Source organism: Meles meles, chromosome 2 (genome assembly GCF_922984935.1).
Source record: "Meles meles chromosome 2, mMelMel3.1 paternal haplotype, whole genome shotgun sequence".
Lineage (NCBI taxonomy): Eukaryota > Metazoa > Chordata > Mammalia > Carnivora > Mustelidae > Meles > Meles meles.
Genome location: NC_060067.1, coordinates 149,543,299 through 149,562,085, shown reverse-complemented (window position 1 = coordinate 149,562,085; position 18,787 = coordinate 149,543,299). Strand labels below are relative to the sequence as shown.

The 18,787-nt window shown below is 38.8% G+C and overlaps 1 protein-coding gene across 5 annotated transcripts in view; it reads right to left on the bottom strand.

The window, feature by feature from the left end:
- The window catches only part of OTUD4 (OTU deubiquitinase 4), a 47,819-nt gene that overhangs the window by 975 nt on the left and 28,057 nt on the right, over positions 1–18,787 (bottom strand). For 4 of the 5 annotated variants that reach the window (XM_045998148.1, XM_045998149.1, XM_045998151.1 and 1 more), the window contains exons 14-21: positions 13,935–14,097; positions 11,769–11,892; positions 11,414–11,469; positions 10,637–10,714; positions 9,467–9,605; positions 8,454–8,714; positions 7,208–7,248; positions 548–5,597 (exon numbers count right to left, since the gene is read on the bottom strand). In XM_045998148.1, the coding sequence (XP_045854104.1) occupies positions 4,386–5,597; positions 7,208–7,248; positions 8,454–8,714; positions 9,467–9,605; positions 10,637–10,714; positions 11,414–11,469; positions 11,769–11,892; positions 13,935–14,097 (2,074 nt within the window). In that variant the 3' untranslated portion in view covers positions 548–4,385. Of the gene's footprint in view, positions 1–547; positions 5,598–7,207; positions 7,249–8,453; positions 8,715–9,466; positions 9,606–10,636; positions 10,715–11,413; positions 11,470–11,768; positions 11,893–13,934; positions 14,098–18,787 lie in introns of those variants that run through there. The other variant, XR_006817462.1, reaches the window with a different exon arrangement.

Here is an 18,787-nt window from a genome sequence, read left to right as displayed (position 1 = left end):
GAAACAGCTTGAAATATTGCAGGAATTACCAAAAATGTGAGAGTGAGCAAATGCTGGAAAAATGGGATCAAGAGACTTGCTCAGTGCAGGGCTGTCACAAACGCTGTATTTGTAAAAATAGTATCTGCAAAGGACAATAAAGCAAAGCAGCATAAAATATGCCTGTACTGAATACTAACTTTTAAAAAACATCATTTAATCTGTAAATTACTAGTCTACACATCCCATTTCATTTCATGAATGCTGGAAAAATGGTAGAGAGCACTAGTTCTAATACCACTCAGAGCTACCACTTACTAGCTACCCCCTTAGTCAAATTAAACTACTTGGCCTCAGTTTTATATATATTCAGTAGGGAAAGTAACAGTACCTACCCTATAGATTACAAATCCTACATCGTTTTTAGTTGCATATACTAGAATTGTCTTCTGACTGGACAGAAACCATGGAAATCATCTCTTGTTCTTAGATGCTTACTAAAACTCCTCTTAAGATTAATATGCTATATTACTTGGTTAGCCCTGAAACCAAAGAATCACAAGCAGAATCAAGAGACAAAATTTAATATATGCACACAGTTTTATATATAATGCAGCATCACACCATGTAGGGCATTTACTCTTATTTTATACATTCAGATATGTTTGAAACACTTCTTAAGGCTACAAAACAGAACATAGAAAAATAAACAGGAATATATTCAACACTTACAAAAAGTGATATGATAAAGAATATAAAGTACTATTTTCCTTTCAACACTTCAAAAGATATGTATATATACTTTTTTTTACAAGTAACATCACAAATGATCACATCTTCACATGCTTTTAAGTATTATTTGTACTCAGTGTAAGGCTATTATCATTTTTCATATATAAATTTTCTTCTAGCTCTGTAACAATGCAATTTTTAATCCATTCAAGTAAATTCAACCCCAAAGTTGCTGTTTCCCAGCATTAAGACATGCACCCACCCCTCTTCTAAGATTTTTCTAAAACTTACATCTCAGGGGGGAAAAAAATTCCCAGTTAGTGGGAAATCCCAATTAGTGGGAAAGTAAATGGCTGATACTAGTAGCAAAACCTTAGTTCTTTGAAACTGACACACTGGAACTGAGCCATTACTAAGATTTAAACAAAAACACAATAGCATTTAGACATTAAATAGGAAGCAAAATACAGTAAACAGAAATTGTGTAGCCAAATATGCATTCTCTTCAGCTACACTAAAATGGACCTTGCTTAAGTACCCATAAGTGAAAGACTAAGATTACCTCATCTAAAACCAAAGGTAAAATAAATGAGGCATAAATAAATATTGCTAGTTTCTAGGATGGCTGAATGTTTTCTAAACCAGAAATGGTTAGAAAGGAACTTTATTGCACCAAGTCAATCATAAGCAAGTTTGCAGTTCACAGGCATTTTAATTCAACCTTGAGTCACAAAGGAAACACACTGCAATATACATAGTTTGCAGCAAATAAGCTGTTATCAACATCGCGGCTTGGGAAGACCTACTCCTGCTAGGTCAAGACAGGGTCTGAACTTAGGTCAGCCATGAAAATGAACATACGGGTTAACAGGAAACAAGATGAGGACTGCACAGATGCTAGCATCCTACTGCCAATGAGTACACGGAACAAGAGCCGAGGATGTAACTGCGAGGAACCTAGACTTGAAGAGAAATGCACACGATACTAAAAGGGAAGAGAAATGCACACGATACAGGGACCAAGTTCAGCAAAAGCAACTACAAAAATGAACAGGTGAGCTTTGGTCGTTCTTAACATCTGTGTTCTTCAAAATGTGTGTAATCTTAATACAGTGAATTTCCATAATTTCTAACTCAAAAGACAGATGATTCTCACTTCTAAGCTTCTGTTTTTCTCTTATATAGAAACATTTTATCTCATGTCAACATACCTTATGACTCAGTTAAAATGAAGGAGGACAAAAGCTTGCTCGGCCCTAGTTTGACCTCAGCATAAGGCAAAATCCCCTGCACTAATAATACATTTAAAACAAAACTAAAGGAAAAAAAAATAATAAAACTGACCTTCATGCAAAGACTAATAATTTAAAAACTAATTTTCAAAAGTCAGAGTTCTTTTATTCCAGAGGTCACTGCGTAAAGTACAATCTGCTAACGTTCTCTTTCAGCACTGTTTCCATCATGTCCTGGAGGTAAGATTTGGGAAACAGGAAGCAAATCAGTATTTCCTGCAGGAACTAGAGAGTATTCCGCTACTCAACTGAGGTAAGACAGAGTGACAGTGAAGAAATGAACAGATTCTTCCCTATCCACGTTTTAGACATTTCCAGAAGAAACAGAGATTCAAATCTCAGTCAATAAAATGAAAGACACTGGAAAGAGCAATTTCTTTTGGACTCCTGAGATCAAACTTCCATTGAACTTTTAAATCTGATCATTATATCTAAATGTGTTTTCATAAAAATTATCAGATAAGCTAATGTGACATAAAAAAGCATTCGCTGAATGTGGAAGGACCCTATACAATCTTCTCATTCCATTAACAACTGCTGATGTTAACTAAGAAAAAAAAAATGGCTTCAGCAGTACCTTCCCCAATTGTTCTCGCTTAGAAGGTGACAAAAGAAACTTCAACAAGTACCCTCAAATTTTTTTTCTACACAACCATCCATCTTTACAAATTTTTACCTAGCACCATCATAATAAAATGTTATCTTTCAAAGTGCTCTCTAAAATCCTATGTTACAAAACATCTAAATGCTAATCACTTCTAAATCAGCAGTTACACAGACATTAGGTAATTAAAACAACACAGAGGTAAATAACCATTATTACAGTACAGTGGAGATTCAACTGAGCCTAGCTGGCATCCAAACATTCCTGTGGGTAATCAAAGAACCCAGAAAACTCATCTGCTTCAGTTTGTCAAATTCAAGTGAATTCTATTTGCCTTTAAAAAACAAAATCTATTTTTGGCTAGGTATATTACACATGGCATGCAAAGAGAAATTACTACATTATTTTGCATAGCACTCAAACGTCCTGATCAAAAGAGAACATAAGAAAAAGGGTAGATTTTTCACATTGGTATGTACAAATAAGAACCATAAGCTACAGTTATTTTTATAGAGTAACACAGAGGCATGAATACTGTGTTGCTTCAGAGTTAAATCTCCAACTGAGAGTGCAACATGCAAAGGGAATTTCTGTGAATACTGCAAAGACGGAAAAGAAGCAGATCAGAAGAGCTAGGTCACCGAAAGGGTAAACAAGCCATAAACTGCAAAGCAACCTGTTTCTAGCAGCATCCTCTAGAAAAGAACTAGAAATCACAATCATCCTGTTTTTGTACAATAGTTCCAGGTGAGTGACAAGTTGAACATGCAAATGTAAAGTGATATACACATAACCAATGGTGCAAAGAGAAAAAAAAAACACAGTAACCCCATAGAAACCTGTCAAGCTAAAAATTTTTAACATTTCTTCTCAAAATATTTAAATCTGTCAGTGCATTAGTGTTAAAGTGGCATTAAAAAACGTCTGCAGTTTTAACAGATGCAGATTATTTTCAAAATGCATAGCATCTACATTTCTTTCAAGTAGGCACCATGATATTTACACCAGTGCTAGGAATTCTTGGTGGAAACAGCCATTTCATTAGATTTCCTATTATTTCTTAAACATCTTGTCTTGTATGCGATCTTAAGTTCAACAAATACTCACCAAAATTCAAAAATATACCCTATGAATATTAAAAGAACTATATACAACATTTCTAAGACACAGGTTAATAGGCTGCCTTATGTGTAATATTAAAGAGAAGACATTATTCAAGTTTGACAGATATTGAGATGAAAGGCCTTTGGGTTGGAAGCATTTCAAAAGACAACAGTGTTTTAGGCTAAGAATTATTTGAGCCCAGTTTATGACTAAGGCATTGCATAATAAAATATATGTTTCTATTTGGTGCAATGTTATGTTTTGGAATCTATAGTGTGTCAAATGGTATTTTTCTTGTCACCTTTAGTAAACACTATAAAGCACACATTTCCAATATTTAAAATTAAACTTATATAAGGAAAAAAACCAAACACTAAATCTAAGTTTTATATTAAGCTGTTTATAAAAAATACTTTAACAAACTTATTTTCTACTTTTTATGGGGCAGTTACCTGATAAACAGATTCTGAACAAAGAAAAATGGCAATGCCAGGAATTCACTTGCCCCTTGAACACATATCCAAAATCTGTTGTCCAGGATGGGAGTGAGGGTCAAGGGGGAGGGGAGGAGATAGTTCGAATTTGGGTTTTTATTTTAATGTATTTTCTTAAAGCCTTCAGAAACATTCCACCTAAGAAGAGGTTTCTGCTCTAAAATACCACAGCAACAACCATCAAGTGTTTTGCCCACGATGGCCATCTCCCATCCCCGATCTCCTCCTATCCCCACGGTAAGGCCGTCCTCGGGCATTTCGATGGTACTGATATCCTTCATCTCGGCTTCTGCTTGGCTGCCCTTTCCAGGACTCCTCACCTCTTGCATGCTGATATCCTCCTCTACCAGAAGAGCCCCAATCACTTTTGTACTTCCTGCCTCCGTAAGTCTGATTATAAAACTGCTTGGATCGACCACTTCTCAGAATATTAGACACTTCGTTTTCATCTTCCGAACTCTCTTCTTTTGGTCTTTGCACTCTGCTATCTACAGAGTTGGCCCCAGTGACCACATCAGCAGCAGTCTTAGGATCTTTGACTTTTTCTGATTTTTCTTTCAGACTTGGAATGGTCCTTTTAGGCTCAAGTTCAACAGGCACAGTTTCTCGCTCTCTGTTTAGAATCTGAGTGGGAAGATGGGCCTTTTCCTCTACTACAGGAGGGATGGAAGCCAATGCCGTATCTGCCTTGGGTGTCTGGGACGCCTGCTCTGCCCGGCCTTCATGCTTACTCACACCTGCTTCAGGGAGAGAATGTGCACCTTCACCTCTGGCCTCCTGAAACTCATCCACTGTGGAAACTGAACCACATTCTTTAGACAGATCCAGATTTTCCAGGGGTAGATCCAATTCTTTTTCATCAGAGGGCAGAACAATATTCTGCCGCATTACTGGATTTTCTATAAATCCCTGGAAAGGGTACCCATACCAAACGTGAGGAAAGAAAGGAGGTGCAATGGGAACTGGGCCTAAGAATGGATTCGGTCCAAAGGACGGTTGCGGGAACATGTTCTTGCCACCTAGTGACTCTTCGTATTCAGCATGAAGAAGCTGCCCAGGGTTTTCAGATTCAAGATCAGCCTGGTAAGACAACGGTCCTTGACTTTCAGACACCTGAGATGGAGGGATAACCAGAGGTGAAGAAAATGTTGGCGGTCCTATCTCTGCCTGTGGCATCTGACCATTAACACTGGCCTCAGTCTGCATAGGAAAGTGTGCATCGGCGGTACAGGTACAATCACTTTCATTCTGAGCAGAAGGAGCTTCCTGGAACCAAGGATTTGGAGGATACACAGGGACAGAGACTTTTGGGTACATCCTGCAGGCTGCCAGGTAGGCCTGGTGCAAAGGGTACAGATAAGAATGCGGGGCCCACATAGGACAACTATATGCCTAAAAGACACAAAAAAGTTACATTAGCAAAAGCGGGGGGAGGGGGAAAAGTTCAGACGAGTGCTTCAAGTTCCCCATACCTGACAAGACCGTATCATCACATGTGATATGTAACATGAAAAGGAATTACAAAATTAAGTCACTGCTCTAAGATTCCATTCTTTTTTCCTAACCTGAAGCCAACCAAAGGTCCTGGTATTAAGGTGACAGGAGACAATATGATGAACTCACGCACTGATTATCAGGATCACTAATTCCATCCCTTGGATATAACTGCATGGAAACAATTTTGGATGATACAGGTCCCAGAAACAACCACTATCAAGCACTTAAGCCTCCAGCTTTGAATAAATATCTCGATCACTGGCTCTCTAGCTTAACCTGCATTCGTGTTCTGGCTCTACCACTAACTCATTATGTGACCCCATGTCAACTAGTTAATTGGTCTAGACCTTTCTGTTCTACCAGAAAAACAACGGTATAGAAGTAGATGATCCCAATGTCAGGCCTCTACAGGTTCGGGAGCCCTAAGCGCATTCCAACTGAACAGATGAAAGTTAGACCTCCAGGAGTGCCTGGGTGGCTCAGGTCATGATCCCAGAGTCCCAGGAATAAGCCCCGTGTCAGGCTCCCTGTTCAGCAGGAAGCCTGCTTCTCTCTCTCCCACTTCCCCCTGCTTGTGTTCCCTCTCTTGCTGTGTGTCAAATAAATAAAATCTTTAAAAAAATAAAATAAGATAAAAAATAAAGTTAGACCTCCAGTCAGAAGGGAAATACTAAAAATAAAGCAAATCTTTCCCCCTACAAAGGGCCAGCTAAACTCCAAACATAAAGAAAAATTTACCAGTTAATTGGCAAATTAACCAACTGGCTACAGTCAACATTAACTAGTTAAATATAAAACAAACAATGAATACTGTAGACAATAAAATCGAATGACCTTTGATGAAATGACCAGTAGGCTACGGTAGGGCACTTCACTTCCTATTTTAATGTCTAAAACCCATAGAAATTAATCTGAAATAGGAGATAATCCACCACTGACAAGGACATAGAGTTCTCCAGCCTCTCTAAAACAAGCTATTTCTAGGCTGACCACTTCCCAAAGGATAACTCTGCTCTGCTAGTGAACACGCCACCTTCCACTGGAGAACTTTCCTAAGTTCTTTCCTTTGATCCTCTCAATAAATGAGGCAGATGGAAGAATATTATACACAAAACACAAATGAAAAGCGCTGGGCTAAGATACATTAAATGACTTGCCCAGGGATATACAGCTAAAAAAGTGATGGAACAGAATTTCAAACCCAGATCTTCCACTGAATTCCTCAATGAAGGCCTTTTCACCAGGATGCCCAGGGGACAGGGGACTATCTCCTGAATACACTCACAAGGTTAAACCACTGCCAGTCAAAAGGAAAAGCAGGCAAATACTGGAGCCTCAACCACCACTAAAAAGAAACTGTACAGTACTGAAAAATCCTAGTTCTTAAAATGTGATTTGGTAAACCTTAGGTTATTCACTGACAAGATAAGAGTTAAGATGTAAATATTGACAATTTAAAACAGTATTAACTTAAAGATAACTTTAAAATGATAAAATATAAATACCTTTACACCAAGATTAAAGAAGAATCGAAGAATGTTCTTATCTAAAAATAAATAAAATAATAATCACTCACTAAAATTATACATTCAAAAAGGTTCCCCTGCCCCACTATCCTTAAACAATATATAGCTCTAAACACAATTTTGCCTACTGAAATGTTTTCTGTAGCCGGTGATATAAAACTTAGAATAAAAACTGTAATATAGCCAAAACCAAGCTCTGTTGCTATTGGGTAATTCCAGGCTCAACAGGCTTTGTCTATGCTAATATCTAAGCCCGAAAATGCTTAAACTGAGATTTTTATCTGATTAAAATTAATTTTGTGTGAAGGAAACTCAGGTGTTCATCATATTTTTTAACTCTGTGGGGTTTTAAAAATTATGAAATAAAAACGTTGGGGTATATGGATAAAATCAACATACACCTAACTTATTAGTAACAGAAGATTAGTAGGTATTCATTTGACATTAACCAGTTATCCACAGACTCAAGCATCAAACCACTAACAAAATTGGCCACAAAAATCCAGGTAAAGAGCAGTCACTGCACAGTCTTTGATTTTTCTACAGCTAGGAAACCTGCCAAACCGAAATTCCTTGTAAAAAAAAAAAAAAAAAGTAAATTTTTTTAAAAATTCTTAAAAATATATATTGTTGGGTGCCTGGGTGGCTCAGTCGTTAAATGTCTGCATTCAGCTCAGGTCAGGATCCCAGTCTCCTGGGATCGAGCCCCACGTCGGGCTCCTTGCTCAGCGGAAAGTCTACTTCTTCCTCTCCCACTCCCTCTGCTTATGTTCCCTCTCTCATTGTGTCTGTCAAATAATAATATCTTTAAAAATATATATAGTATATATAGTTATATAATTGTTCTCATCATTTTTTCATGAATGAACAGGAAAGTAGTTTGAAAACCCAGTCCAGTGATGAGAAAACTCAGTAATGTTTAAGTTACCTACTTAGTGACACCATTAAGATTTAATTCAAAATGGTTTTAGGCTGTTTTGGAAAAAAAAAAAAAAAAAGACACAAGGGAGGGACAGTTACTAAGTTACTTAACAGAGAAAAAACATATTCTAATCAAACAAAAGCTGAAACAAGAAAGTAAATGACAGCCAAATCTCTTTTCTTCTCGAAGTCAGTCCTTCAGCTTACTCAGTAATATAACCTCTGACTTCTATTCACATTTCTCCCTGAAACCCCATCAATATTTGATAAATAAAATCAAGCGGAACTTAGAGAAGGATCTCACCTTTAGGCAGGTCCTCCCCAGTGTGACACAGTGAATAAGGTGGTGCAATGGCTCGATCTCCCTTTTCATTGTAAGGAAACCCAGGGTAGAGTGGGTCTTGGTAAAGGCTCAATGTCTGTGGCAAAGGCATCAAGGGCTGGTTAACTGCCTGTATTGACACAGGAACTGGGGAGGGTGTTAAATGAGCTTGGGACACAGCAGAATCAGGTCCAGTGGTCAGAGTCTGTGTCACTGACAAAACAGGAATTTGAGCAGGGACACCTACAAAGAGAGAAAGGAAGCACAAACTATAAAAAGGTGAAACTACTTCTTCTCACAAGTGTAAGGTTTCATTAAGCTAAGAGGTTTAAAAAAATGCAACTGATATAGCTGATAAAACAGTATATAAAAAAAACCTAAAGAAGTACCTTGTATATCAACTAAGAACCTTCCTAGACACATAAGGAGGAAATGAGCCCAGGAAACAAGCTTTGAGTCAATGTCTTCTAATCATAGCTCTTACAAACATAAGCAAGACAGAGCCAAGCAAAAGGTCCAATGTCTGAGGCCGAGGGAGGTATACAGAGCTGGCCAATGGGAAATGCAAACTGTGGTGTCAGTGCTGGGCGACAAAAGCAACCCATGAGACAACCAGCTCAAACATCCTAGTCCTGAGATTCTGGAGGGCATATCTCAAATGAATACCAAACTAAACTGGCCCTCTCACACTGGAAGCAGAGCAGAGGATCACAAAAAACCTGTGAGGCTCCGCAAAGCTAACCCTGCTCTGAGTTCAAGCTATGAAGAATTTGAAATCCCTGGGGCGACTGGCTGGCTCAGTCTCAGTCAGTAGCAGAGCGTGTGATTCTTGATCTTGGGGTTGGGAGTTCAAATCCATGCTGGGTGTAGAGGTTACTTTAAAAAGTAGAATAAAATATTAAATAATAGTAATAATTTTTAAAAAAGAACTTGAAGTGACTGACTTGGAAGGCTTTTGTTGATTGGTTCAAGGAATGTTTTAATTCTTATCTAACCTGTTGGTCCAAAAGTTGTAGGTTCACTTGGCCAGGCTGGCACAGTGGCTGGTAAAGAAGGCACCGCAGGAGTAAGATGTACCTCTGGAGAAACTAGAAGGGGAGCTGGATTTGACAAAGACATGTGCTCTGCTGGCTTCTTCGGTGGGGGGGGTGGGGGGATGGAAAAAGACAAGAATTCATTTTGCTTAACACTAATTTAACACCAAATGTATCCTCAGTCACCTTTTACATAACCGTAGTTTCTATATAAACGTTCTTTCTGATCCTAGAAATGAAAGAAAAACAGTAGCTAAAAATTCCACACAAACAAATTTGATCCTACCAGGGATTACCTACCAAGTCACAGAAGACACTGGAAGAGAGAAAAACAAACTCTAAGACAACCTGAACATTATGCTTTTAAGGAAAGAATGCAAAAACCACTGAAATCATTTTGAAATTCATAAGTTATTTTCAACTGCTCCTCACACAAAGACATATCCTAAACTGTCTGCTCTCCAAATGACATGAAGGATGTTAACTGAAAGGCAAGGAAAGACTAAGAAATTTATTCCTATATTAGACTGAGAACCAAAACATCTAAGAGAATGCAAGTTCCTTCTTCATTATACCTATAAATTGATGGTATTGATTTCTAAGTGTCTATTTTTCTAACCTCTAAAATCATTCCCTCCCTTCTACAAAATAATTGTTAATTCAAACTCTTTAAAGTTTTGAAATAAAGCAGAAATTTTTATTTCCCTTGAAAAACCTGATTTTCAAGCCAACCCAACCCACCACAAAGATAACATAAGATACCAAATACAAACTTATTCACGATCAATTCAGAAGTATGGCTTCCAGGTCCAAAAAATGACGTTATAAAAATTAACATTCCACAGAAACACCTGTCTGGCTCAGTCAGTAGAGCATATGGGGTTGATGTCAGGGTTCTGAGTTCGAGACCCACACTGGGCTTAGGATTACTTAGAAACAACAACAAAAAATCCACAGAAACTGAAAACATTCTAGACTAAATACACAACAAAAAGATTACAGATTAATCACAACCACACCCAAATTATGAAGCTACTTCCCATTTTGTTTCTGATGATTTTTTAGACATTTAAAGACATAAGAAACCCAGAGAATGAAGCATTAGATTGTCAAATGTAACAATGCACTTACTTGCTCTATAGGTGGGCACTCTAATTTCTTTGACTTTGATGGTGAAGAAACTCTTGCACATTTATCATCACTAACATTCTTTGGAAACAAAAAAAAATGAAATTTTATATTTCAAAGACCACATTCTAGGGGGCACCTGGGTGACTCAGTGGTTTAATAAGCCTCTGCCTTCAGCTCATGTCATGATCTCAGGGTCCTGGGATCATGCCCCACATCAGGCTCTCTGCTCAGCAGGGAGCCTGCTTTCCCCCCCACCCCCCCACTCTCTATCTGCTGCTCTGCTTGTGATCTCTATCAAATAAATAAATAAAATCTTAAAAAAAAAAACAAAATCAAAAACCCACATTCTAGAATAATCAAGGTCGCCTATACAGTGGTACACGTGGTTGCCTATACACCCTACCTGTACCTGACTGAACCCTCTCATGACTAAGAATTTTTTCAATTATATCTGGTCTTCAACAGGTAAGTTGGCCTGCACATCTTGATCATACCAAACTACTGGGCAGTTTTTAATGGGAATGTGGTCAAAAATCTTTAAAAATCTCAATCTACTATAGAATAATGGAAAGAAAAAGCTACTTTCCACTGATTCAGATAGGTCATCACAAAGAAACGGGTTGTAATTTGTGAGTGACTCAAGCACCATCATCTTTTCCCACTTCCCTGCTTTTCTACTTCTGTAAGTTATGAATTGATGAAATCATCTCCAGCTTCTCTTTCTTCCTGCTATTTTATCATGTTGGGGGGGGTATAATAATTATTTAAAACATTTACCTCCAGTGTGCTTGGCTCAGGTTTTTTATCCAAATGAATATGCCCATGAACAGAGTCTGTAACAGATCAAGATTAAAAAAAAAAAAAAAGTTTCAGCCACTCGACAGGTCTGAGGATAGAACAACAAAATATGAAGACAAAGGCTAAAGTACTATTTGAACTGTGTTTAGTCAATGAAAAATGTAGTTTTCAGGGTAACCTTTAACATGCTTTTAGCCTGAGTCAATGTTTCTCTGCAAGTGAGGTATGTGACTGTTACACTACTTAATGATTTAGAAAGGGTTCTTTCCCAACCTATGACTTTAAACCAGACACAGAGCTCTAGCATCTGCTTTCAAATGATGAAATAACATACCTTTATCTTTCCGTTCTTCGGTATCCATTCTCCGCCTGCTTCCTTTCCTGTCACTTACGTGTGATGATTTTCTCTGGACACATGAGTTGCTACTCTGAGAAGTTGACTGACTGACTGACGGGCTCTTAAAAATGAACAAAAACCCAATACTTTGTTTTAAAGATCTACCCACGAATGTATGAACAAAAGTCTTATAATTCATCTTACTTTTCATATATCTGATTAAAAATATCAAAATTCATAGCCTGATGTCTTTATACTTCCAAAACTATAAAAAATAGGACACAGGGTTCCTGTTTAATGATATAGTCTATAGCAATATGCTTATTAATAAGTCAAAAATATTCGGCAATCAGATCTTTAGCCTAAATTACTAGGGTGACTTCTTCATACCCCTTCTTCAGGAAGCCACCCTGACCAAACCTTCACCTTCCGACTTACTACACTTGTGTTCTTTGCACCAAGAACAGCACCCTTCACACAAATCTTCAAAAGCCCATTATAGGGCCAGACCTTTGTGATGGAAAAAATACCCAAGGTCAAATTAGCAGATACAGCTTACTAGGATTCTTCCCACTGAAATGCTGACCATCAGCAAATCCTTAAGCACTGCATGAGCTCTAACCTTCTAACTGGTGAAACAAAGGGACAAAGTCAGGTTTCTAAGTTAAACTATCTCTAAAAGTCCTTTCCTTCTCTAGCTCTCTATGAGTTGCACACAGCTGAGAACAAGAACTCAGCCCTCTGTGACAGGAATTTTCTAGAAGACAAACCTAAGTCACTATCAAGTCTAAAGGTCTAAAAATGGTGAGTGTGATGACCCATTTTAACCATCAAAAAAATCTCAATTTATTCCCACATTACACTAGTGGTATTTTTACCACTCACTACCACTTTTACCATTCACATACACTAGTTATATTTTAAAATAACAACAACAAAAGGACAAAAAGCTAGGATACAAGTGTAAATGATTTGTACTTTTTTATTATCTAAACATTATGTTATGGGAAAATAACATCTATCACATAGAGACAAATATACTTAGCATAATGCACATGGATTTGGGCACATCTTCCAGTAATTCATAAGCTCCAACCTCCGTGGCCAGACTGAACTACTATTCCAGATCAGTGGTTTCAACTGACCATCTCACACCTCTAAAGGATTCCACAGAGGCGAGAGGACAGAGAACTGAGTATATGGTGCTTTAATGTTTTATACTGGTATACCTGGTAGCATTACACTTTGTTTAATCCACTGTTAAGAAAAAGTGTCCACCACTCTGAATCACGTGGTACTTGGTACACTCACCAATATTTGAAACACCACAGGCACTGGGGCCCCCAGTGCCCCAAACTGAGTTAGTTACCTCATTTTACATGAGAATCATTTTCCCTCCTGACTTCCCCCATAGAATTAAGAGACCCAAGGGTAGAGACCACTTCTTTCATCAGAGAAGTATCCATCACCTGACACACAGAGCAAGGGCAAAGCCACAGGATTACATGGATTACCACCTCTGACAGCAAACATCCTGAATGACCATTCTTTCTGTTTCTTTCTGTATCTATTAACTGGGTCCTGGTGGGTTTAGTAAAGGACACTAAAAAGAGTTTCCTGATTTATAGATGGATCTTGTTTATTGACTATGAACCTCTACTGCATAACTTTAGCTAATAAAATATATGTATTTTTTTGGCTCAAGAGAAAATACTAAACTAGTGAGCTGACCAATTTACTTGCCTCAACTCTGCCAACAAGTAGTATCTTCAAACCTCATCATCCTCATGAAAAATGAGAAAATGAGGGGCAACTACATGATCCTTAAAGTACCTTTCAGTTTAAAAATTACCAGTCAAGGGATGCCTGGGTGGCTCAGTTGGTTAAGCTGCTGCCTTCGGCTTGGGTCATGATCCCACTGGGATCGAGTCCCGCATCGGGCTCCTTGCTCAGCAGGAAGCCTGCTTCTCTCTCTGCCTCTGCCTGCTGCTCTGCCTGCTTGTGTTCTCCCTCCCTCTCTCTCGCTCTCTCTGACAAATAAATAAATAAATAAAATCCTTAAAAAAAAAACAAAAACCAGTCTATCATTAGAAACTATAGTTTAATATAAACACTATATTAAGGAAAGACTTGTGAACGACTTTCAAAATTTCTTATACATACGGAAAGGGCTGGGAAAGCCTGTTCATCTCTGTTCTGAATCTCATAGAGTAAACGAGATTCTTCTATAGCTTGCTTCTCTCTGCGCTCTTCCGGGGAGAGGCCAAAATAGTTAGATTCTCGACTCGTGTGATCAAAATCCTCAGCTCTCTCACGATCAGGTTTTCTGTCAAATAAAACATTCTCGTCATGAAAAAAAAAAAAGACAAAATGTATTGAGTACCTAAAATAAAAGAACTTTCTTTTGCAATACAAATATCTGACAAATTTAGCTGCACAGTGACATTATAGAACTTTTGGTGGCCTGACTAATACATATTTAGTAAATGGAAGATCCTATAGCTTATGGCAACACGACAGAGTCAAGACTAATAGGGGGAAAAAAGAAACAAAAAAGAAAAGGAAATATAACTTTCAAGTGGTACAGAAATAACTGAGATGTTTTTCCTTTTCATTAGAGCAGAAACTTAAGTACTATATATATTCTTTATGCCATAGTCCAATACTGTCATATAACTCACTTTCAAAAGAAAAGTTATTAGTTTAGATCTCAAGAGCACTCTCATTTTCTGTACACTTTAGGGCAACATTCAAAGCAGACACCAGGACTATCCTCCTGCTTTTTGATGATACCACCGAGACAGAGAGAAAGCTAGAACGAATAAAAATTAAAATACGCCAGACTAGATAAGAATTGCAGATAAGTCTGCCATCATCATCTCAATATAATTTTGGTCTGAGAAAGATGACAAGAAATTCATGGTTTACTAGCCCATACCAAAACCCTAATGCGCTTATATGGCTTGTAACTATTATAAGCAGTATGAATAATACTTCTATAATGTCTAACAATTCCACAACAGTGGAAAATGAAAATCCAAAACCTACAGGAAAAATACCTGGTTACAATACCAGACATATAATCCTCTTTTTAAAAGTGAGGACACGGGGCCACCTAGGCGGCAGAGTCAGTTAAGCATTTGATTCTTAATTTCGGCTCAGGTCATGATCTCAGGGTTGTGAGATCAAGCCAGCGGCAGGCTCCAAATTTAATGGGGAATCTGCCTGAGATTTTTCTCCTCCCTCTGCCCCACCCCCCTCCAAAGCTAAATAAATAAGTCTTTTTAAAAATAAACAAACAGGGTGCCTGGGTGGCTCAGTGGGTTAAAGCCTCTGCCTTCGGCTCGGGTCATGATCCCAGGGTCCTGGGATCGAGCCTTACATCAGGCTCCCTGTTCAGCGGGGAGCCTACTTCCTCCTCTCTCTCTCTCTCTCTCTGCCTACTTGTGATCTCTGTCAAATAAATAAATAAATAAACATAAACAAACAAATGAGGATACAGTGATACCTTCTGATTTTTTTTTTTTTACCTCCAAAATAAAGAATAGCCACTTCATGTCCTCATGTAGTCCCACTTAAAAATCACACCCTAATTCCAACAGGGCAGATGTCAACCCCAGTTGGGAAAAAAAAAAGGGAGAGGAACAAATCTGGACCCTCACAATCAGATCAGTCTTTCTCAGACCCCTGAGAGAATTCAGCAAGTGCCAGGCATTCCTGGAAAGCTAACACTACCTCACCACCATCTCCCATCACCCAAACTGTCCACCTCACCTTTACCCACCAGACAGCAAGAACCAAATCCTTCCTATTTGCAGTTAGCTGGAGCAGAGATATTCAACAACGACATTACTCTTTTTCAGCACTTGTGCAGTGAAAGCATACATGGCAATCCTGCACTGGTTACTGGTATCTTTTATTATCTCCAAAGACAGAGACCAATACCAGTAAGAATGAAAAAAATGAGAGGTCAGTCATTAGGCCCAACATTACAGTTCTTTTATTCTTTTTTTTTTTTTTTAAGATTTTATTTATTTGACAGACAGAGATCACATGTAGGCAGAGAGGCAGGCAGGGGGAGGGGGTAGCAGGCCCCGGGCCGAGCAGGGAGCCTGATGCTGGGCTCGATCCCAGGACCCTGGGATCATGACCCGAGCTAAAGGGAGAGGCTTTAACCCACTGAGCCACCCAGGCACCCCCATTTCTCTTATTCTGTAACTAAAAGATTTTAAAACTGATGTGTTAAATATAAGAAATAAAGTCAAGATAAAGTAATGGGCTTAAATCAATTAAACTATTAGCTATAAAATTCCATACTTTAGATTTTTTTTGAAACTCTTATTCCAAATATTTAGTCATCAGGAATCTCTAAATTTGTTTCCATATGCTAAATTCACTCTCACAACAACAGTGGAGAAGGCACACTTAACTGCAAATCCAAGTAGGTTCCCATGTAATCAATTATAATGTCAAAAATTCTTTGAAGCTTAGTGTCTGTATATTACCCACTGCGTTCTGCTCTCCAGTGTTTTTATACATCAAGTATATAGCTAACACATAAAAAAGATCCTAGGAAGACAATGGCATTTCACAACTGTCTGATTATTTTACCAATTCCTAGGAGATTGGCTACAACACCACAAAACACTCGCCATAAATTGAGTTTGTGGTAAACAAAAGTATAAAATCAGCCACTTCCTAGTCTACGTGTATTTTCTTTAATTTTTAAAACACTAAAGAGGATCTTTGTGTTCAAGGGGAAAAAAAATATCTTTTTTTTTTTTTTTAAAGATTCTTTATTTATTTATTCGAGTGAGATCACAAGTAGGCAAAGACGCAGGCAGAGAGAGAGAGAGGGAAGCAGGCTCCCTGCTGAGCAGAGAGCCCGATGCGGGGCTCGATCCCAGGACTCTACGATCATGACCTGAGCTGAAGGCAGAGGTTTAACCCACTGTGCCACCCAGGCGCCCAAAAGTGTTTCTTTTTTAATCTATTAAAAAAGTGAGAACTTGGGGGCGCCTGGGTGGCTCAGGGGGTTAAAGCCTCTCTGCCTTTAGCTCAGGTCATGATTCCAGAGTCCTGGGATGGAGCCCCACATCGGGCTCTCTGCTCAGCAGGGAGCCTGCTTCCCGTCCCCACCCCCTGCCTGCCTCTCTGCCTACCTGTGATCTCTGTCAAGTTAATCAATAAAATCTTTAAAAAAAAAAAAAAAAGTGAACTTCATTTAAGGAAAATCTTAATTCTGCCCATGACCTTCATATATCTACTTCATACTTTTACGTTTCCAAAGTTAATATTCAAAATAAGTTAATACTCTTAGGTCCTTTGCCTGCTTTAAAAATGATGCCACCAGGGGCGCCTGGGTGGCTCAATGGGTTAAGCCGCTGCCTTGGGCTAAGGTCATGATCTCAGGGCCCTGGGATCGATCCTGCATTGGGCTCTCTGCTCAGCAGGGAGCCTGCTTCTCTCTCTGCCTGCTTCTCTGCCTATTTGTGATCTCTCTCTGTCAGATAAATAAATAAAATCTTTAAAAAAAAAAAAATGATGCCACCAGATGTTAGGGAAGTCTAATGTCCAAACAACAGACTTTAGCCACAAGCAGTTGATTAATGGCTCCAATTCTATCTGTTAGGAACAATAACCCACCACAATCCCTGAATGTCCCAGCACACTGTTGCTGGGCATGCCTATAATGCACGGCCCTGACCACTCTTTACCCAGGCCAATTCTCAGGACTGTGTTTGTTTCACTGACCAGGAATGAGATAACATCTTTCTTCTGACTGATTTTTAATAATTTATTCTTATTAGTACTTTTGGGAAGTTCGTTTGTGAAAATATATGTAATTTTCTATACGTATGTGAAGTATCCCAGGAGGGAAACACAAGAATCTATGAGTACTGGATGCCTCTGCAGAAGAAAACTAGATTACTGGGAAAATTGGGATAGGAAAAATAATCAAAATAAATGAACACAAAATAATTTCCTATCCTTAATAGTCTGTTAAACTAAAAAGAAAAATGTAATGAACTTGAGGGTCCTGGTGTTTTTATGATTGAAGTATACTTTCCAAAGAGATATATCCAAGTCCTAACCACTGCTACCTGTGCATATGACTTAAAGTTAACACAAGGTCCTATCAGGGGAGGGTGGGCCCTAAACCCAATACGACTCCTATCTCTATCAGGAGAGACAGACACAGGGAAAACAACATGTGATGATTGAGGCAGAGACCAGGGTGATGCACCCACAAGCCAGGGAACACCAAAGACTGCAGGCAACACCAGAGGAGAGACAGGAAACAGACTCGCCCCTAGAGCATTCAGAAAGAGTATGGCCTTACTGCCAACTTGATTTCAGACTGCTAGCCTCCAGACCCGTAAAAATAAATTTCTGCTGTTTTAAGCCAGAAGTTTGTGGTACCTTGCTAAAAAAGCCCCAGAAAACTAAAACAGTATTTGGCAAATGACAGCCTAGGAAGCTACAACTCTGTCTTGAAGTTCTTCATTATATAAACTATCTTTACTAACACCTGGATGTGTCAGGCACCTGGACGGCTCAGTCGGTTAGGCTTAGGACTCCTGGTTTTGGCTCAGGTCATATCTCAGGGTCGTGAGATTAAGCCCCATGTTGGGCTCCCCACTCAGAAGTTTGCTTGATATTCTCTCCCTCTCCTTCTCCCCCTGCACTTCCCCAACTCCCACTCTCTCTCTCTAAAATAAATAAAAATCTTAAAATAAAAAAAAAGAAAAAGGTTAAGGACATTCCCACGAAAGGGGAATGCCCAAAAGCTGGAAATAAAGGAATTGAAGACCAGAGTTTGGCAAGCACATAAGCTGATGCTATATCTGCTCAGGCAGTTGAGGAGAAGCAGCTTGGAATGGGGAAGGCAATGGTCACAGTACCCAACAAGGGCTCCAGTGCCGAAGAGACATCGCTAAGTTTGCATGAAAAGGACAGCCTCAACTTAAGACACAAGCTAAGGGCGGCTATAAACTACTCCACGAAAAGACAGA